The sequence below is a fragment of the Salmo salar genome, chromosome 02 (genome assembly GCF_965601325.2).
Source record: "Salmo salar chromosome 02, fSalSal1, whole genome shotgun sequence".
NCBI lineage: Eukaryota > Metazoa > Chordata > Actinopteri > Salmoniformes > Salmonidae > Salmo > Salmo salar.
The window spans coordinates 8761211-8784000 of NC_138292.1; the positions used below are offsets into that span (position 1 = coordinate 8761211).

Sequence of the window (22790 nt, forward strand, 5' to 3'; positions counted from 1 at the left end):
ACACACACACACACTGCACCACCTAGTGAAGAACACACACACACACACACACACACACACACTGCACCACCTAGTGAAGAACACACACACACACACACTGCACCACCTAGTGAAGAACACACACACACACACACACTGCACCACCTAGTGAAGAACACACACACACACACACACACACACACACACTGCACCACCTAGTGAAGAACACACACACACACACTGCACCACCTAGTGAAGTACACACACACACACACTGCACCACCTAGTGAAGAACACACACACAACACACTGCACCACCTAGTGAAGAACACACACACACACACACTGCACCACCTAGTGAAGAACACACACACACACACACACTGCACCACCTAGTGAAGAACACACACACACACTGCACCACCTAGTGAAGAACACACACACACACACTGCACCACCTAGTGAAGAACACACACACACACACTGCACCACCTAGTGAAAAACACACACACACACACAATGTCTCAAGGGGATTTCCTACAGTTGTAAAATGGGCTATCTTTGCAGCAATAGCAGCCTTCTCTGTTATCAGTCTCTCTTTCACCCTCCATACCATTCATTTAGCTCAGCGACTAAAACATGTCTGTGGATTATCTCTTCCTCTGTCCAGGAGTTATCAGTCTCTCTTTCACCCTCCATACCATTCATTTAGCTCAGCGACTAAAACATGTCTGTGGATTATCTCTTCCTCTGTCCAGGAGTTATCAGTCTCTCTTTCACCCTCCATACCATTCATTTAGCTCAGCGACTAAAACATGTCTGTGGATTATCTCTTCCTCTGTCCAGGAGTTATCAGTCTCTCTTTCACCCTCCATACCATTCATTTAGCTCAGCGACTAAAACATGTCTGTGGATTATCTCTTCCTCTGTCCAGGAGTTATCAGTCTCTCTTTCACCCTCCATACCATTCATTTAGCTCAGCGACTAAAACATGTCTGTGGATTATCTCTTCCTCTGTCCAGGAGTTATCAGTCTCTCTTTCACCCTCCATACCATTCATTTAGCTCAGCGACTAAAACATGTCTGTGGATTATCTCTTCCTCTGTCCAGGAGTTATCAGTCTCTCTTTCACCCTCCATACCATTCATTTAGCTCAGCGACTAAAACATGTCTGTGGATTATCTCTTCCTCTGTCCAGGAGTTATCAGTCTCTCTTTCACCCTCCATACCATTCATTTAGCTCAGCGACTAAAACATGTCTGTGGATTATCTCTTCCTCTGTCCAGGAGTTATCAGTCTCTCTTTCACCCTCCATACCATTCATTTAGCTCAGCGACTAAAACATGTCTGTGGATTATCTCTTCCTCTATCCAGGAGTTATCAGTCTCTCTTTCACCCTCCATACCATTCATTTAGCTCAGCGACTAAAACATGTCTGTGGATTATCTCTTCCTCTGTCCAGGAGTTATCAGTCTCTCTTTCACCCTCCATACCATTCATTTAGCTCAGCGACTAAAACATGTCTGTGGATTATCTCTTCCTCTGTCCAGGAGTTATCAGTCTCTCTTTCACCCTCCATACCATTCATTTAGCTCAGCGACTAAAACATGTCTGTGGATTATCTCTTCCTCTGTCCAGGAGTTATCAGTCTCTCTTTCACCCTCCATACCATTCATTTAGCTCAGCGACTAAAACATGTCTGTGGATTATCTCTTCCTCTGTCCAGGAGTTATCAGTCTCTCTTTCACCCTCCATACCATTCATTTAGCTCAGCGACTAAAACATGTCTGTGGATTATCTCTTCCTCTGTCCAGGAGTTATCAGTCTCTCTTTCACCCTCCATACCATTCATTTAGCTCAGCGACTAAAACATGTCTGTGGATTATCTCTTCCTCTGTCCAGGAGTCGTCAGTCTCTGAAGGTCAGAGAGCACAAGGTTCTGGGTCCGTATGTGGATGGCCTGTCACAACTGGCCGTCACCAACTTTGAGGTGAGTACAGTTCCTTTGGAGACAGAGAGATGTTCACCTGGGTAGGAGAGGTGGAGACAGGGAGATGTCCACCTGGGTAGGAGATGTGGAGACAGGGAGATGTTCACCTGGGTAGGAGAGGTGGAGACAGAGAGATGTTCACCTGGGTAGGAGAGGTGGAGACAGAGAGATGTTCACCTGGGTAGGAGAGGTGGAGACAGAGAGATGTTCACCTGGGTAGGAGAGGTGGAGACAGGGAGATGTCCACCTGGGTAGGAGAGGTGGAGACAGAGAGATGTTCACCTGGGTAGGAGAGGTGGAGACAGAGAGATGTTCACCTGGGTAGGTGAGGTGCAGGCTGGGAGATGTCCACCTGGGTAGGAGAGGTGGAGACAGGGAGATGTTCACCTGGGTAGGAGAGGTGCAGGCTGGGAGATGTCCACCTGGGTAGGAGAGGTGGAGACAGGGAGATGTTCACCTGGGTAGGAGAGGTGGAGACAGAGAGATGTTCACCTGGGTAGGAGAGGTGCAGGCTGAGAGATGTCCACCTGGGTAGGAAGGGTGGAGACAGGGAGATGTTCACCTGGGTAGGAGAGGTGGAGACAGGGAGATGTTCACCTGGGTAGGAGAGGTGGAGACAGGGAGATACCCACCTGGGTAGGAGAGGTGGAGACAGGGAGATGTCCACCTGGGTAGGAGAGGTGGAGACAGGGAGATGTCCACCTGGGTAGGAGAGGTGGAGACAGGGAGATGCCCACCTGGGTAGGAGAGGTGGAGACAGAGAGATGTCCACCTGGGTAGGAGAGGTGGAGACAGGGAGATGTCCACCTGGGTAGGAGAGGTGGAGACAGGGAGATGCCCACCTGGGAAGGAGAGGTGGAGACAGAGAGATGTCCACCTGGGTAGGAGAGGTGGAGACAGGGAGATGTCCACCTGGGTAGGAGAGGTGGAGACAGAGAGATGTTCACCTGGGTAGGAGAGGTGGAGACAGAGAGATGTTCACCTGGGTAGGAGAGGTGGAGACAGAGAGATGTTCACCTGGGTAGGAGAGGTGGAGACAGAGAGATGTTCACCTGGGTAGGAGAGGTGGAGACAGAGAGATGTTCACCTGGGTAGGAGAGATGGAGACAGAGAGATGTTCACCTGGGTAGGAGAGGTGGAGACAGGGAGATGTCCACCTGGGTAGGAGAGGTGGGGACAGAGAGATGTTCACCTGGGTAGGAGAGGTGGAGACAGAGAGATGTTCACCTGGGTAGGTGAGGTGCAGGCTGGGAGATGTCCACCTGGGTAGGAGAGGTGGAGACAGGGAGATGTTCACCTGGGTAGGAGAGGTGCAGGCTGGGAGATGTCCACCTGGGTAGGAGAGGTGGAGACAGGGAGATGTTCACCTGGGTAGGAGAGGTGGAGACAGAGAGATGTTCACCTGGGTAGGAGAGGTGCAGGCTGAGAGATGTCCACCTGGGTAGGAGAGGTGGAGACAGGGAGATGTTCACCTGGGTAGGAGAGGTGGAGACAGGGAGATACCCACCTGGGTAGGAGAGGTGGAGACAGGGAGATGTCCACCTGGGTAGGAGAGGTGGAGACAGGGAGATGTCCACCTGGGTAGGAGAGGTGGAGACAGGGAGATGTCCACCTGGGTAGGAGAGGTGGAGACAGGGAGATGTCCACCTGGGTAGGAGAGGTGGAGACAGGGAGATGCCCACCTGGGTAGGAGAGGTGGAGACAGAGAGATGTCCACCTGGGTAGGAGAGGTGGAGACAGGGAGATGTCCACCTGGGTAGGAGAGGTGGAGACAGAGAGATGTTCACCTGGGTAGGAGAGGTGGAGACAGAGAGATGTTCACCTGGGTAGGAGAGGTGGAGACAGGGAGATGCCCACCTGGGTAGGAGAGGTGGAGACAGAGAGATGTTCACCTGGGTAGGAGAGGTGGAGACAGGGAGATGCCCACCTGGGTAGGAGAGGTGGAGACAGGGAGATGTCCACCTTGGTAGGAGAGGTGGAGACAGAGAGATGTTCACCTGGGTAGGAGAGGTGGAGACAGGGAGATGCCCACCTGGGTAGGAGAGGTGGAGACAGGGAGATGCCCACCTGGGTAGGAGAGGTGGAGACATGGAGATGCCCAACTGGGTAGGAGAGGTGGAGACAGGGAGATGCCCACCTGGGTAGGAGAGGTGGAGACAGGGAGATGTCCACGTGGGTAGGAGAGGTGGAGACAGGGAGATGCCCACCTGGGTAGGAGAGTTGGAGACAGGGAGATGCCCACCTGGGTAGGAGAGGTGGAGACAGGGAGATGCCCACCTGGGTAGGAGAGGTGGAGACAGGGAGATGCCCACCTGGGTAGGAGAGGTGGAGACAGGGAGATGTTCACCTGGGTAGGAGAGGTGGAGACAGAGAGATGTTCACCTGGGTAGGAGAGGTGCAGGCTGAGAGATGTCCACCTGGGTAGGAGAGGTGGAGACAGGGAGATGTTCACCTGGGTAGGAGAGGTGGAGACAGGGAGATACCCACCTGGGTAGGAGAGGTGGAGACAGGGAGATGTCCACCTGGGTAGGAGAGGTGGAGACAGGGAGATGTCCACCTGGGTAGGAGAGGTGGAGACAGGGAGATGCCCACCTGGGTAGGAGAGGTGGAGACAGAGAGATGTCCACCTGGGTAGGAGAGGTGGAGACAGGGAGATGTCCACCTGGGTAGGAGAGGTGGAGACAGAGAGATGTTCACCTGGGTAGGAGAGGTGGAGACAGAGAGATGTTCACCTGAGTAGGAGAGGTGGAGACAGGGAGATGCCCACCTGGGTAGGAGAGGTGGAGACAGAGAGATGTTCACCTGGGTAGGAGAGGTGGAGACAGGGAGATGCCCACCTGGGTAGGAGAGGTGGAGACAGGGAGATGTCCACCTGGGTAGGAGAGGTGGAGACAGAGAGATGTTCACCTGGGTAGGAGAGGTGGAGACAGGGAGATGCCCACCTGGGTAGGAGAGGTGGAGACAGGGAGATGCCCACCTGGGTAGGAGAGGTGGAGACAGGGAGATGCCCACCTGGGTAGGAGAGCTGGAGACAGGGAGATGTCCACCTGGGTAGGAGAGGTGGAGACAGGGAGATGCCCACCTGGGTAGGAGAGGTGGAGACAGGGAGATGCCCACCTGGGTAGGAGAGGTGGAGACAGGGAGATGCCCACCTGGGTAGGAGAGGTGGAGACAGGGAGATGCCCACCTGGGTAGGGGAGGGGGAGACAGGGAGATGCCCACCTGGGTAGGAGAGGTGGAGACAGGGAGATGCCCACCTGGGTAGGAGAGGTGGAGACAGGGAGATGTCCACCTGGGTAGCAGAGGTGGAGACAGGGAGATGCCCACCTGGGTAGGAGAGGTGGAGACAGGGAGATGCCCACCTGGGTAGGAGAGGTGGAGACAGGGAGATGCCCACCTGGGTAGGAGACGTGGAGACAGGGAGATGCCCACCTGAGTAGGAGAGGTGCAGGCTGGGAGATGCCCACCTGGGTAGGAGAGGTGGAGACAGGGAGATGTCCACCTGGGTAGGAGAGGTGGAGACAGGCAGAGTACAGCACTTAGACAAGGAAAGAAAAGCCTCACTCTGTGTCTCCAATACAATGAACAGATGGTTTTGACAGCTATGCTACTTTCATCAGAGTTTCATTTCATCAACCCTTTTACCATCGCAGTCTCCAGGATACACTCCAGGATTACCATAGAGAACTGTGTATTACCATAGATAGAGAACTGTGTATTACCATAGAGAACTGTGTATTACCATAGAGAACGTTGTATTACCATAGATAGAGAACTGTGTATTACTATAGCTAGAGAACTGTGTATTACCATAGAGAACTGTGTATTACCATAGAGAACTGTGTATTACCATAGAGAACTGTGTATTACCATAGAGAACTGTGTATTACCATAGAGAACTGTGTATTACCATAGAGAACTGTTTGTTACTATAGAGAACAGTGTATTACCATAGATAGAGAACTGTGTATTACTATAGATAGAGAACTGTGTATTACCATAGAGAACTCTGTATTACCATAGAGAACTGTTTGTTACTATAGAGAACAGTGTATTACCATAGATAGAGAACTGTGTATTACTATAGATAGAGAACTGTGTATCACCATAGAGAACTGTATATTACTATAGATAGACAACTGTGTATTACCATAGAGAACTGTGTATTACCATAGAAAACTGTGTATTACCATAGAGAACTGTGTATTACCATAGATAGAGAACTGTGTATTACCATAGAGAACGGTGTATTACCATAGATAGACAACTGTGTTTTACTATAGATAGACAACTGTGTATTACTATAGATAGACAACTGTGTATTACTATAGATAGAGAACTGTGTATTACTATAGATAGAGAACTGTGTATTAATATAGATAGAGAACTGTGTATTACCATAGATAGAGAACTGTGTATTACTATAGATAGAGAACTGTGTATTACTATAGATAGAGAACTGTGTATTACTATAGATAGACAACTGTGTATTACTATAGAGAACTGTGTATTACCATAGATAGAGAACTATGTATTACCATAGATAGAGAAATGTGTATTACCATAGATAGAGAACTGTGTATTACCATAGAGAACGGTGTATTACTATAGATAGAGAACTGTGTATTACCATAGACAACTGTGTATTACCATAGATAGAGAACTGTGTATTACCATAGAGAACGGTGTATTACTATAGAGAACTGTGTATTACTATTGAGACCTCAGTTTTACTATAGAGAACTGTGTATTACCATAGATAGAGAACTGTGTATTACTGTAGATAAAGAACTGTGTATTACCATAGAGAGCTGTGTATTACCATAGAGAACTGTGTATTACTGTAGATAAAGAACTGTGTATTACCATAGAGAACTGTGTATTACCATAGAGAACTGTGTATTACTATAGATAGAGAACTGTGTATTACTATAGATAGAGAACTGTGTATTACCATAGATAGAGAACTGTATATTACCATAGATAGAGAACTGTGTATTACTATAGAGAACGGTGTATTACCATAGATAGAGAACTGTGTATTACCATAGATAGAGAACTGTGTATTACCATAGATAGAGAACTGTGTATTACCATAGATAGAGAACTGTGTATTACCATAGAGAACTGTGTCTTACTATAGATAGAGAACTGTGTATTACCATAGAGAACAGTGTATTACCATGGATATAGAACTGTGTATTACTATAGATAGAGAACTGTGTATTACTATAGATAGAGAACTGTGTATTAATATAGATAGAGAACGGTGTATTACCATAGATAGAGAACTGTGTATTACTATAGATAGAGAACTGTGTATTACTATAGATAGAGAACTGTGTATTACTATAGATAGACAACTGTGTATTACTATAGAGAACTGTGTATTACCATAGATAGAGAACTATGTATTACCATAGATAGAGAAATGTGTATTACCATAGATAGAGAACTGTGTATTACCATAGAGAACGGTGTATTACTATAGATAGAGAACTGTGTATTACCATAGACAACTGTGTATTACCATAGATAGAGAACTGTGTATTACCATAGAGAACGGTGTATTACTATAGAGAACTGTGTATTACTATAGAGACCTCAGTTTTACTATAGAGAACTGTGTATTACCATAGATAGAGAACTGTGTATTACTGTAGATAAAGAAATGTGTATTACCATAGAGAACTGTGTATTACCATAGAGAACTGTGTATTACTGTAGATAAAGAACTGTGTATTACCATAGAGAACTGTGTATTACCATAGAGAACTGTGTATTACTATAGATAGAGAACTGTGTATTACTATAGATAGAGAACTGTGTATTACCATAGATAGAGAACTGTGTATTACCATAGATAGAGAACTGTGTATTACTATAGAGAACGGTGTATTACCATAGATAGAGAACTGTGTATTACCATAGATAGAGAACTGTGTATTACCATAGATAGAGAACTGTGTATTACCATAGATAGAGAACTGTGTATTACCATAGAGAACTGTGTTTTTCTATAGATAGAGAACTGTGTATTACCATAAAGAACAGTGTATTACCATGGATATAGAACTGTGTATTACTATAGATAGAGAACTGTGTATTACCATAGAGAACTGTGTATTACCATAGAGATCTGTGTATTACTATAGATAGAGAACTGTGTATTACCATAGAGAACTGTGTATTACCATAGAGATCTGTGTATTACTATAGATAGAGAACTGTGTATTACCATAGAGAACAGTGTATTACCATAGAGAACTGTGTATTACCATAGAGAACTGTGTTACCATAGAGAACTGTGTATTACCATTGAGAACTGTGTATTACCATAGAGAACTGTTTGTTACTATAGAGAACAGTGTATTACCATAGATAGAGAACTGTGTATTACTATAGATAGATAACTGTGTATTACCATAGAGAACTGTGTATTATCATAGAGAACTGTTTGTTACTATAGAGAACAGTGTATTACCATAGATAGAGAACTGTGTATTACTATAGATAGAGAACTGTGTATCACCATAGAGAACTGTGTATTACCATAGCTAGAGAACTGTGTATTACCATGGAGAACTGTGTATTGCCATAGAAAACTGTGTATTACCATAGAGAACTGTGTATTACCATAGATACAGAACTGTATATTACTATAGAAAACGGTGTATTACCATAGATAGAGAACTGTGTATTACCATAGAGAACGGTGTATTACCATAGATAGACAACTGTGTTTTACTATAGATAGACAACTGTGTATTACTATAGATAGAGAACTGTGTATTACTATAGATAGAGAACTGTGTATTACCATAGATAGAGAACTGTGTATTACCATAGAGAACAGTGTATTACCATAGAGAACAGTGTATTACCATAGAGAACTGTGTATTACCATAGAGAACTGTGTGTTACCATAGAGAACTGTGTATTACCATTGAGAACTGTGTATTACCATAGAGAACTGTTTGTTACTATAGAGAACAGTGTATTACCATAGATAGAGAACTGTGTATTACTATAGATAGAGAACTGTGTATTACCATAGAGAACTGTGTATTATCATAGAGAACTGTTTGTTACTATAGAGAACAGTGTATTACCATAGATAGAGAACTGTGTATTACTATAGATAGAGAACTGTGTATCACCATAGAGAACTGTGTATTACCATAGCTAGAGAACTGTGTATTACCATGGAGAACTGTGTATTGCCATAGAAAACTGTGTATTACCATAGAGAACTGTGTATTACCATAGATACAGAACTGTATATTACTATAGAAAACGGTGTATTACCATAGATAGAGAACTGTGTATTACCATAGAGAACGGTGTATTACCATAGATAGACAACTGTGTTTTACTATAGATAGACAACTGTGTATTACTATAGATAGAGAACTGTGTATTACTATAGATAGAGAACTGTGTATTAATATAGATAGAGAACTGTGTATTACCATAGATAGAGAACTGTGTATTACTATAGATAGAGAACTGTGTATTACTATAGATAGAGAACTGTGTATTACTATAGATAGACAACTGTGTATTACTATAGAGAACTGTGTATTACCATAGATAGAGAACTATGTATTACCATAGATAGAGAACTGTGTATTACCATAGATAGAGAACTGTGTATTACCATAGAGAACGGTGTATTACTATAGATAGAGAACTGTGTATTACCATAGACAACTGTGTATTACCATAGATAGAGAACTGTGTATTACCATAGAGAACGGTGTATTACTATAGAGAACTGTGTATTACTATTGAGACCTCAGTTTTACTATAGAGAACTGTGTATTACCATAGAGAACTGTGTATTATCATAGAGAACTGTTTGTTACTATAGAGAACAGTGTATTACCATAGATAGAGAACTGTGTATTACTATAGATAGAGAACTGTGTATCACCATAGAGAACTGTGTATTACCATAGCTAGAGAACTGTGTATTACCATGGAGAACTGTGTATTGCCATAGAAAACTGTGTATTACCATAGAGAACTGTGTATTACCATAGATACAGAACTGTATATTACTATAGAAAACGGTGTATTACCATAGATAGAGAACTGTGTATTACCATAGAGAACGGTGTATTACCATAGATAGACAACTGTGTTTTACTATAGATAGACAACTGTGTATTACTATAGATAGAGAACTGTGTATTACTATAGATAGAGAACTGTGTATTAATATAGATAGAGAACTGTGTATTACCATAGATAGAGAACTGTGTATTACTATAGATAGAGAACTGTGTATTACTATAGATAGAGAACTGTGTATTACTATAGATAGACAACTGTGTATTACTATAGAGAACTGTGTATTACCATAGATAGAGAACTATGTATTACCATAGATAGAGAACTGTGTATTACCATAGATAGAGAACTGTGTATTACCATAGAGAACGGTGTATTACTATAGATAGAGAACTGTGTATTACCATAGACAACTGTGTATTACCATAGATAGAGAACTGTGTATTACCATAGAGAACGGTGTATTACTATAGAGAACTGTGTATTACTATAGAGACCTCAGTTTTACTATAGAGAACTGTGTATTACCATAGATAGAGAACTGTGTATTACTGTAGATAAAGAACTGTGTATTACCATAGAGAACTGTGTATTACCATAGAGAACTGTGTATTACTGTAGATAAAGAACTGTGTATTACCATAGAGAACTGTGTATTACCATAGAGAACTGTGTATTACTATAGATAGAGAACTGTGTATTACTATAGATAGAGAACTGTGTATTACCATAGATAGAGAACTGTGTATTACCATAGATAGAGAACTGTGTATTACTATAGAGAACGGTGTATTACCATAGATAGAGAACTGTGTATTACCATAGATAGAGAACTGTGTATTACCATAGATAGAGAACTGTGTATTACCATAGATAGAGAACTGTGTATTACCATAGAGAACTGTGTCTTACTATAGATAGAGAACTGTGTATTACCATAGAGAACAGTGTATTACCATGGATATAGAACTGTGTATTACTATAGATAGAGAACTGTGTATTACCATAGAGAACTGTGTATTACCATAGAGATCTGTGTATTACTATAGATAGAGAACTGTGTATTACCATAGAGAACAGTGTATTACCATGGATATAGAACTGTGTATTACTATAGATAGAGAGCTGTGTAGGACTATAGAGAACTGTGTATTACCATAGTCATGGTTATAGAGGTGTAGTGTGATGGTGTCATGGTTATAGAGGTGTAGTGTGATGGAGTCATGGTTATAGAGGTGTATTGTGATGGAGTCATGGTTATAGAGGTGTAGTGTGATGGAGTCATGGTTATAGAGGTGTACTGTGATTGAGTCATGGTTATATGATGGAGTCATGGTTATAGAGGTGTAGTGTGATGGAGTCATGGTTATAGAGGTGTAGTGTGATGGAGTCATGGTTATAGAGGTGTATTGTGATGGAGTCATGGTTATAGAGGGTAGTGTGATGGAGTCATGGTTATAGAGGTGTAGTGTGATGGTGTCATGGTTATAGAGGTGTAGTGTGATGGAGTCATGTTATATGATGGAGTCATGGTTATAGAGGTATAGTGTGATGGAGTCATGGTTATAGAGGGTAGTGTGATGGAGTCATGGTTATAGAGGTGTAGTGTGATGGTGTCATGGTTATAGAGGTGTAGTGTGATGGAGTCATGTTATATGATGGAGTCATGGTTATAGAGGTATAGTGTGATGGAGTCATGGTTATAGAGGTATATTGTGATGGACTCATGGTTATAGAGGTGTAGTGTGATGGAGTCATGGTTATAGAGGTATATTGTGATGGAGTCATGGTTATAGAGGTGTAGTGTGATGGAGTCATGGTTATAGATGTGTATTGTGATGGAGTCATGGTTATAGAGGTGTAGTGTGATGGAGTCATGGTTATAGAGGTGTAGTGTGATGGAGCCCTGGTTATAGAGGTGTAGTGTGATGGAGTCATGGTTATAGAGGTGTAGTGTGATGGAGTCATGGTTATATAGGTGTATTGTGATGGAGTCATGGTTATAGAGGTGTAGTGTGATGGAGTCATGGTTATAGAGGTGTATTGTGATGGATTCATGGTTATAGAGGTGTATTGTGATGGAGTCATGGTTATAGAGGTGTATTGTGATGGAGTCATGGTTATAGAGGTGTAGTGTGATGGAGTCATGGTTATAGAGGTGTAGTGTGATGGAGTCATGGTTATAGAGGTGTAGTGTGATGGAGTTATGGTTATAGAGGTGTATTGTGATGGAGTCATGGTTATAGAGGTGTATTGTGATGGAGTCATGGTTATAGAGGTGTAGTGTGATGGAGTCATGGTTATAGAGGTGTAGTGTGATGGTGTCATGGTTATAGAGGTGTATTGTGATGGAGTCATGGTTATAGAGGTATATTGTGATGGAGTCATGGTTATAGAGGTGTAGTGTGATGGAGTCATGGTTATAGAGGTGTAGTGTGATGGAGTCATGGTTATAGAGGTGTACTGTGATTGAGTCATGGTTATATGATGGAGTCATGGTTATAGAGGTGTAGTGTGATGGAGTCATGGTTATAGAGGTGTAGTGTGATGGAGTCATGGTTATAGAGGTGTATTGTGATGGAGTCATGGTTATAGAGGGTAGTGTGATGGAGTCATGGTTATAGAGGTGTAGTGTGATGGTGTCATGGTTATAGAGGTGTAGTGTGATGGAGTCATGTTATATGATGGAGTCATGGTTATAGAGGTATAGTGTGATGGAGTCATGGTTATAGAGGTATATTGTGATGGACTCATGGTTATAGAGGTGTAGTGATATGGAGTCATGGTTATAGAGGTATATTGTGATGGAGTCATGGTTATAGAGGTGTAGTGTGATGGAGTCATGGTTATAGATGTGTATTGTGATGGAGTCATGGTTATAGAGGTGTAGTGTGATGGAGTCATGGTTATAGAGGTGTAGTGTGATGGAGCCCTGGTTATAGAGGTGTAGTGTGATGGAGTCATGGTTATAGAGGTGTAGTGTGATGGAGTCATGGTTATAGAGGTGTATTGTGATGGAGTCATGGTTATAGAGGTGTAGTGTGATGGAGTCATGGTTATAGAGGTATATTGTGATGGAGTCATGGTTATAGAGGTGTAGTGTGATGGAGTCATGGTTATAGAGGCGTATTGTGATGGAGTCATGGTTATAGAGGTGTATTGTGATGGAGTCATGTTATAGAGGTGTATTGTGATGGAGTCATGGTTATAGAGGCGTATTGTGATGGAGTCATGGTTATAGAGGTGTATTGTGATGGAGTCATGGTTATAGAGGCGTATTGTGATGGAGTCATGGTTATAGAGGCGTATTGTGATGGAGTCATGGTTATAGAGGTATAGTGTGATGGAGTCATGGTTATAGAGGTGTAGTGTGATGGAGTCATGGTTATAGAGGTGTAGTGTGATGGAGTCATGGTTATAGAGGTGTAGTGTGATGGAGTCATGGTTATAGAGGTATAGTGTGATGGAGTCATGGTTATAGAGGTATAGTGTGATGGAGTCATGGTTATAGAGGTATATTGTGATGGACTCATGGTTATAGAGGTGTAGTGTGATGGAGTCATGGTTATAGAGGTATATTGTGATGGAGTCATGGTTATAGAGGTGTAGTGTGATGGAGCCCTGGTTATAGAGGTGTAGTGTGATGGAGTCATGGTTATAGAGGTGTAGTGTGATGGAGTCATGGTTATAGAGGTGTATTGTGATGGAGTCATGTTATAGAGGTGTATTGTGATGGAGTCATGGTTATAGAGGCGTATTGTGATGGAGTCATGGTTATAGAGGTGTATTGTGATGGAGTCATGGTTATAGAGGCGTATTGTGATGGAGTCATGGTTATAGAGGTATAGTGTGATGGAGTCATGGTTATAGAGGTGTAGTGTGATGGAGTCATGGTTATAGAGGTGTAGTGTGATGGAGTCATGGTTATAGAGGTGTAGTGTGATGGAGTCATGGTTATAGAGGTGTAGTGTGATGGAGTCATGGTTATAGAGGTATAGTGTGATGGAGTCATGGTTATAGAGGTATAGTGTGATGGAGTCATGGTTATAGAGGTATATTGTGATGGACTCATGGTTATAGAGGTGTAGTGTGATGGAGTCATGGTTATAGAGGTATATTGTGATGGAGTCATGGTTATAGAGGTGTAGTGTGATGGAGTCATGGTTATAGAGGTGTAGTATGATGGAGTCATGGTTATAGAGGTATATTGTGATGGAGTCATGGTTATAGAGGTGTAGTGTGATGGAGTCATGGTTATAGAGGTGTAGTGTGATGGAGTCATGGTTATAGAGGTGTAGTGTGATTGAGTCATGGTTATATGATGGAGTCATGGTTATAGAGGTGTAGTGTGATGGAGTCATGTTTATAGAGGTGTAGTGTGATGGAGTCATGGTTATAGAGGTGTAGTGTGATGGAGTCATGGTTATAGAGTTGTATTGTGATGGAGTCATGGTTATAGAGGTGTAGTGTGATGGTGTCATGGTTATAGAGGTGTAGTGTGATGGAGTCATGGTTATAGAGTTGTATTGTGATGGAGTCATGGTTATAGAGGTGTAGTGTGATGGTGTCATGGTTATAGAGGTGTAGTGTGATGGAGTCATGTTTATATGATGGAGTCATGGTTATAGAGGTATAGTGTGATGGAGTCATGGTTATAGAGGTGTAGTGTGATGGAGTCATGGTTATAGAGGTATATTGTGATGGACTCATGGTTATAGAGGTGTAGTGTGATGGAGTCATGGTTATAGAGGTATATTGTGATGGAGTCATGGTTATATGATGGTGTCATGGTTATAGAGGTGTAGTGTGATGGAGTCATGGTTATATGATGGAGTCATAGTTATAGAGGTGTAGTGTGATGGAGTCATGGTTATAGAGGTGTATTGTGATGGACTCATGGTTATAGAGGTATATTGTGATGGAGTCATGGTTATAGAGGTGTAGTGTGATGGAGTCATGGTTATAGAGACGTATTGTGATGGAGTCATGGTTATAGAGGTGTATTGTGATGGAGTCATGGTTATAGAGGTGTATTGTGATGGAGTCATGGTTATAGAGGCGTATTGTGATGGAGTCATGGTTATAGAGGCGTATTGTGATGGAGTCATGGTTATAGAGGCGTATTGTGATGGATTCATGGTTATAGAGGTATAGTGTGATGGAGTCATGGTTATAGAGGTGTAGTGTGATGGAGTCATGGTTATAGAGGTGTAGTGTGATGGAGTCATGGTTATAGAGGTATATTGTGATGGAGTCATGGTTATAGAGGTATAGTGTGATGGAGTCATGGTTATAGAGGTGTAGTGTGATGGAGTCATGTTTATAGAGGTGTAGTGTGATGGAGTCATGGTTATATAGGTGTAGTGTGATGGAGTCATGGTTATAGAGGTGTAGTGTGATGGAGTCATGGTTATACAGGTATAGTGTGATGGAGTCATGGTTATATGATGGTGTCATGGTTATAGAGGTGTAGTGTGATGGAGTCATGGTTATATGATGCAGTCATGGTTATAGAGGTGTATTGTGATGGAGTCATGGTTATAGAGGTGTAGTGTGATGGAGTCATGGTTATAGAGGTGTATTGTGATGGAGTCATGGTTATAGAGGTGTAGTGTGATGGAGTCATGGTTATAGAGGTGTATTGTGATGGAGTCATGGTTATAGAGTTGTAGTGTGATGGAGTCATGGTTATAGAGGTGTAGTGTGATGGAGTCATGGTTATAGAGGTGTAGTGTGATGGAGTCATGGTTATAGAGGTGTAGTGTGATGGAGTCATGGTTATAGAGGTGTAGTGTGATGGAGTCATGGTTATAGAGGCGTATTGTGATGGAGTCATGGTTATAGAGGTGTATTGTGATGGAGTCATGGTTATAGAGGTGTATTGTGATGGAGTCATGGTTATAGAGGTGTAGTGTGATGGAGTCATGGTTATAGAGGTATATTGTGATGGACTCATGGTTATAGAGGTGTAGTGTGATGGAGTCATGGTTATAGAGGTGGAGTGGGATGGAGTCATGGTTATAGAGCTGTAGTGTGATGGAGTCATGGTTATAGAGGTGTAGTGTGATGGAGTCATGGTTATAGAGGTGTATTGTGATGGAGTCATGGTTATAGAGGTGTATTGTGATGGAGTCATGGTTATAGAGGTGTATTGTGATGGAGTCATGGTAATAGAGGTGTATTGTATGGAGTCATGGTTATAGAGGTGTAGTGTGATGGAGTCATGGTTATAGAGGTGTAGTGTGATGGAGTCATGGTTATAGAGGTGTAGTGTGATGGAGTCATGGTAATAGAGGTGTATTGTATGGAGTCATGGTTATAGAGGTGTAGTGTGATGGAGTCATGGTTATAGAGGTGTAGTGTGATGGAGTCATGGTTATAGAGGTGTACCCTATGCTTGTTTTCTCCATCCATAGTTCCTCCATCCATAGTCCTTCCATCCATAGTCCTTCCATCCATAGTCCTTCCATCCATAGTCCCTCCATCCATAGTCCTTCCATCCATAGTCCTTCCATCCATAGTCCCTCCATCCATAGTCCCTCCATCCATAGTCCCTCCATCCAAAGTCTCCTCCATCAATAGTCCCCTCCATCCATAGTCTCCTCCATCAATAGTCCCCTCCATCAATAGTCTCCTCCATCCATAGTCTCCTCCATCCATAGTCCCTCCATCCATAGTCTCCTCCATCAATAGTCCCCTCCATCAATAGTCTCCTCCATCCATAGTCTCCTCCATCCATAGTCCCTCCATCCATAGTCTCCTCCATCCATAGTCCCTCCATCCATAGTCTCCTCCATCCATAGTCCATCCATCCATAGTCTCCTCCATCCATAGTCCCTCCATCCATAGTCTCCTCCATCCATAGTCTCCTCCATCCATAGTCCCTCCATCCATAGTCTCCTCCATCCATAGTCCCTCCATCCATAGTCCCTCCATCCATAGTCCCTCCATCCATAGTCCATCCATCCATAGTCTCCTCCATCCATAGTCCCTCCATCCATAGTCTCCTCCATGCATAGTCCCCTCCATCCATATCCCCTGTCAGTCAGTCAGTCCACCCCACCGCTGCCTGCCTGCTGTGACCCAGTTGAATGATCACATGATGGCACTGAGCCACATGCTGATACTTCCTGAATGAGTTGTTATAGAGACTGCCTGTTTAAAGGTATTTACTATGCTCTCTGAGAGGTGGACAGTACACAGACATCCTCTCTCTCTCCATCCCTCTCTCTCCCCCCCTCTCTCTCTAGGACATTGAGGTGTTGATGTCGGAGGGGAATAAGTCGCGGACGGTGGCGGCCACCAATATGAATGAGGAGAGCAGTCGTTCCCACGCCGTTTTCAGCATCATCGTCACACAGACACTCTACGACCTGAAGTCTGGGGTCAGTGTCAGGGCACACACACACACACACCACCACCATGTCATCCCTCAGAACTCACACCACCATTTTACTTTAAAAGACAAGGATTCTCTTAATGACCTGTCGTTAGACAATACACAGTAATGTATCTTAACAACAGTTTGTGTTATTACTGTTGTAATGAGAGGTTAAAGGACTGACCTTTGAATTCAGAGCTTCTAACTACTAGCATATTAATCTCTCTTCGTTTGGTCTGTTTGGGGAATGTTTTGTGTGTGTGTGTGTGTGTGTGTGTGTGTGTGTGTGTGTGTGTGTGTGTGTGTGTGTGTGTGTGTGCAGAACTCAGGGGAGAAGGTGAGCAAGATGAGCCTGGTGGATCTGGCTGGTAGTGAGCGTGTGTCTAAAACTGGAGCTGCAGGGGAGAGGCTGAAGGAGGGCAGCAACATCAACAGGTAAGTCTCCTCCTGTTAACATCCAATACCTCTACTGTTTAGATGTCTCCTCCAGTTAACATCCAATACCTCTACTGTTTAGATGTCTCCTCCAGTTAACATCCAATACCTCTACTGTTTAGATGTCTCCTCCCGTTAACATCCAATACCTCTACTGTTTAGATGTCTCCTCCAGTTAACATCCAATACCTCTACTGTTTAGATGTCCCCTCCAGTTAACATCCAATACCTCTACTGTTTAGATGTCTCCTCCTGTTAACATCCAATACCTCTACTGTTTAGATGTCTCCTCCAGTTAACATCCAATACCTCTACTGTTTAGATGTCTCCTCCAGTTAACATCCAATACCTCTACTGTTTAGATGTCTCCTCCAGTTAACATCCAATACCTCTACTGTTTAGATGTCTCCTCCAGTTAACATCCAATACCTCTACTGTTTAGATGTCTCCTCCCGTTAACATCCAATAACTCTACTGTTTAGATGTCTCCTCCAGTTAACATCCAATACCTCTACTGTTTAGATGTCTCCTCCAGTTAACATCCAATACCTCTACTGTTTAGATGTCTCCTCCAGTTAACATCCAATACCTCTACTGTTTAGATGTCTCCTCCAGTTAACATCCAATACCTCTACTGTTTAGATGTCCCCTCCAGTTAACATCCAATACCTCTACTGTTTAGATGTCTCCTCCAGTTAACATCCAATACCTCTACTGTTTAGATGTCTCCTCCAGTTAACATCCAATACCTCTACTGTTTAGATGTCTCCTCCAGTTAACATCCAATACCTCTACTGTGTAGATGTCTCCTCCAGTTAACATCCAATACCTCTACTGTTTAGATGTCCCCTCCAGTTAACATCCAATACCTCTACTGTTTAGATGTCCCCTCCAGTTAACATCCAATACCTCTACTGTTTAGATGTCTCCTCCAGTTAACATCCAATACCTCTACTGTTTAGATGTCCCCTCCAGTTAACATCCAATACCTCTACTGTTTAGATGTCCCCTCCAGTTAACATCCAATACCTCTACTGTTTAGATGTCTCCTCCAGTTAACATCCAATACCTCTACTGTTTAGATGTCTCCTCCAGTTAACATCCAATACCTCTACTGTTTAGATGTCTCCTCCAGTTAACATCCAATAACTCTACTGTTTAGATGTCTCCTCCAGTTAACATCCAATACCTCTACTGTTTAGATGTCCCCTCCAGTTAACATCCAATACCTCTACTGTTTAGATGTCTCCTCCAGTTAACATCCAATACCTCTACTGTTTAGATGTCTCCTCCCGTTAACATCCAATACCTCTACTGTTTAGATGTCCCCTCCAGTTAACATCCAATACCTCTACTGTTTAGATGTCCCCTCCAGTTAACATCCAATACCTCTACTGTTTAGATGTCTCCTCCAGTTAACATCCAATACCTCTACTGTTTAGATGTCTCCTCCCGTTAACATCCAATACCTCTACTGTTTAGATGTCTCCTCCCGTTAACATCCAATACCTCTACTGTTTAGATGTCTCCTCCCGTTAACATCCAATACCTCTACTGTTTAGATGTCTCCTCCCGTTAACATCCAATACCTCTACTGTTTAGATGTCCCCTCCAGTTAACATCCAATACCTCTACTGTTTAGATGTCCCCTCCAGTTAACATCCAATACCTCTACTGTTTAGATGTCTCCTCCAGTTAACATCCAATACCTCTACTGTTTAGATGTCTCCTCCCGTTAACATCCAATACCTCTACTGTTTAGATGTCTCCTCCCGTTAACATCCAATACCTCTACTGTTTAGATGTCTCCTCCCGTTAACATCCAATACCTCTACTGTTTAGATGTCTCCTCCAGTTAACATCCAATACCTCTACTGTTTAGATGTCTCCTCCAGTTAACATCCAATACCTCTACTGTTTAGATGTCTCCTCCAGTTAACATCCAATACCTCTACTGTTTAGATGTCTCCTCCAGTTAACATCCAATACCTCTACTGTTTAGATGTCTCCTCCAGTTAACATCCAATACCTCTACTGTTTAGATGTCCCCTCCAGTTAACATCCAATACCTCTACTGTTTAGATGTCCCCTCCAGTTAACATCCAATACCTCTACTGTTTAGATGTCTCCTCCAGTTAACATCCAATACCTCTACTGTTTAGATGTCTCCTCCCGTTAACATCCAATACCTCTACTGTTTAGATGTCTCCTCCCGTTAACATCCAATACCTCTACTGTTTAGATGTCTCCTCCCGTTAACATCCAATACCTCTACTGTTTAGATGTCTCCTCCAGTTAACATCCAATACCTCTACTGTTTAGATGTCTCCTCCAGTTAACATCCAATACCTCTACTGTTTAGATGTCTCCTCCAGTTAACATCCAATACCTCTACTGTTTAGATGTCTCCTCCAGTTAACATCCAATACCTCTACTGTTTAGATGTCTCCTCCAGTTAACATCCAATACCTCTACTGTTTAGATGTCCCCTCCAGTTAACATCCAATACCTCTACTGTTTAGATGTCTCCTCCCGTTAACATCCAATACCTCTACTGTTTAGATGTCCCCTCCAGTTAACATCCAATACCTCTACTGTTTAGATGTCTCCTCCAGTTAACATCCAATACCTCTACTGTTTAGATGTCTCCTCCAGTTAACATCCAATACCTCTACTGTTTAGATGTCTCCTCCAGTTAACATCCAATACCTCTACTGTTTAGATGTCCCTTCCAGTTAACATCCAATACCTCTACTGTTTAGATGTCCCCTCCAGTTAACATCCAATACCTCTACTGTTTAGATGTCTCCTCCAGTTAACACCCAATACCTCTACTGTTTAGATGTCTCCTCCAGTTAACATCCAATACCTCTACTGTTTAGATGTCTCCTCCCGTTAACATCCAATACCTCTACTGTTTAGATGTCTCCTCCCGTTAACATCCAATACCTCTACTGTTTAGATGTCTCCTCCAGTTAACATCCAATACCTCTACTGTTTAGATGTCTCCTCCAGTTAACATCCAATACCTCTACTGTTTAGATGTCCCCTCCAGTTAACATCCAATACCTCTACTGTTTAGATGTCTCCTCCAGTTAACATCCAATACCTCTACTGTTTAGATGTCCCCTCCAGTTAACATCCAATACCTCTACTGTTTAGATGTCTCCTCCAGTTAACATCCAATACCTCTACTGTTTAGATGTCCCCTCCAGTTAACATCCAATACCTCTACTGTTTAGATGTCTCCTCCAGTTAACATCCAATACCTCTACTGTTTAGATGTCCCCTCCAGTTAACATCCAATAACTCTACTGTTTAGATGTCTCCTCCAGTTAACATCCAATACCGCTACTGTTTAGATGTCTCCTCCAGTTAACATCCAATACCTCTACTGTTTAGATGTCTCCTCCAGTTAACATCCAATACCTCTACTGTTTAGATGTCTCCTCCAGTTAACATCCAATACCTCTACTGTTTAGATGTCTCCTCCAGTTAACATCCAATACCTCTACTGTTTAGATGTCTCCTCCAGTTAACATCCAATACCTCTACTGTTTAGATGTCTCCTCCAGTTAACATCCAATACCTCTACTGTTTAGATGTTATGTTCAGGTAATGTAATGGGTCATATGATGATACAGTCACTGTAATACAAGAAGTTATCTTGAAACTGTGAAATCCTTTTTTTGACATGTTTTATTGGTTGATTATACTCAGATGCAAGACATGTATGTATGGATATATCATTGTGGTATGTTGAGTTTATTTCTCCCTGTGTGTGTGTGTCTGTGTGTGTGTGTGTGTGTGTGTGTGTGTGTGTGTGTGTGTGTGTGTGTGTGTGTGTGTGTGTGTGTGTGTGTGTGTGTGTGTGTGCGTGCAGGTCTCTTACCACACTGGGCTGTGTGATCTCTGCGCTGGCGGACCAGTCTGCAGGGAAGGGGGGGAAGAATAAGTTTGTTCCTTACAGAGACTCTGTCCTCACCTGGCTCCTCAAGGTCTGTACTAACACACACCTCCTATCACTCTGGTCCTAGCTGTACTGTCTATTGATCAGGGTACTAACACACACCTCCTATCACTCTGGTCCTAGCTGTACTGTCTATTGATCAGGGTACTAACAGACACCTCCTATCACTCTGGTCCTAGCTGTACTGTCTATTGATCAGGGTACTAACACACACCTCCTATCACTCTGGTCCTCGCTGTACTGTCTATTGATCAGGGTACTAACACACACCTCCTATCACTCTGGTCCTAGCTGTACTGTCTATTGATCAGGGTACTAACACACACCTCCTATCACTCTGGTCCTAGCTGTACTGTCTATTGATCAGGGTACTAACACACACACCTCCTATCACTCTGGTCCTAGCTGTACTGTCTATTGATCAGGGTACTAACACACACCTCCTATCACTCTGGTCCTAGCTGTACTGTCTATTGATCAGGGTACTAACACACCTCCTATCACTCTGGTCCTCGCTGTACTGTCTATTGATCAGGGTACTAACACACCTCCTATCACTCTGGTCCTAGCTGTACTGTCTATTGATCAGGGTACTAACACACCTCCTATCACTCTGGTCCTAGCTGTACTGTCTATTGATCAGGGTACTAACACACCTCCTATCACTCTGGTCCTAGCTGTACTGTCTATTGATCAGGGTACTAACACACACCTCCTATCACTCTGGTCCTAGCTGTACTGTCTATTGATCAGGGTACTAACACACACCTCCTATCACTCTGGTCCTCGCTGTACTGTCTATTGATCAGGGTACTAACACACCTCCTATCACTCTGGTCCTAGCTGTACTGTCTATTGATCAGGGTACTAACACACCTCCTATCACTCTGGTCCTAGCTGTACTGTCTATTGATCAGGGTACTAACACACACCTCCTATCACTCTGGTCCTAGCTGTAC

At 43.0% G+C, this 22790-nt stretch overlaps 1 protein-coding gene across 1 annotated transcript in view; it reads left to right on the forward strand.

Moving 5' to 3' along the window:
• The window catches only part of LOC106596042 (kinesin-like protein KIF13A), a 294942-nt gene that overhangs the window by 162109 nt on the left and 110043 nt on the right, over positions 1 to 22790 (forward strand). The window contains exons 7-10 of the mRNA XM_082959594.1: positions 1882 to 1969; positions 17296 to 17430; positions 17749 to 17861; positions 21745 to 21859. Of these exons, the coding sequence (XP_082815720.1) occupies positions 1882 to 1969; positions 17296 to 17430; positions 17749 to 17861; positions 21745 to 21859 (451 nt within the window). The remainder of the gene's footprint in view (positions 1 to 1881; positions 1970 to 17295; positions 17431 to 17748; positions 17862 to 21744; positions 21860 to 22790) is intronic.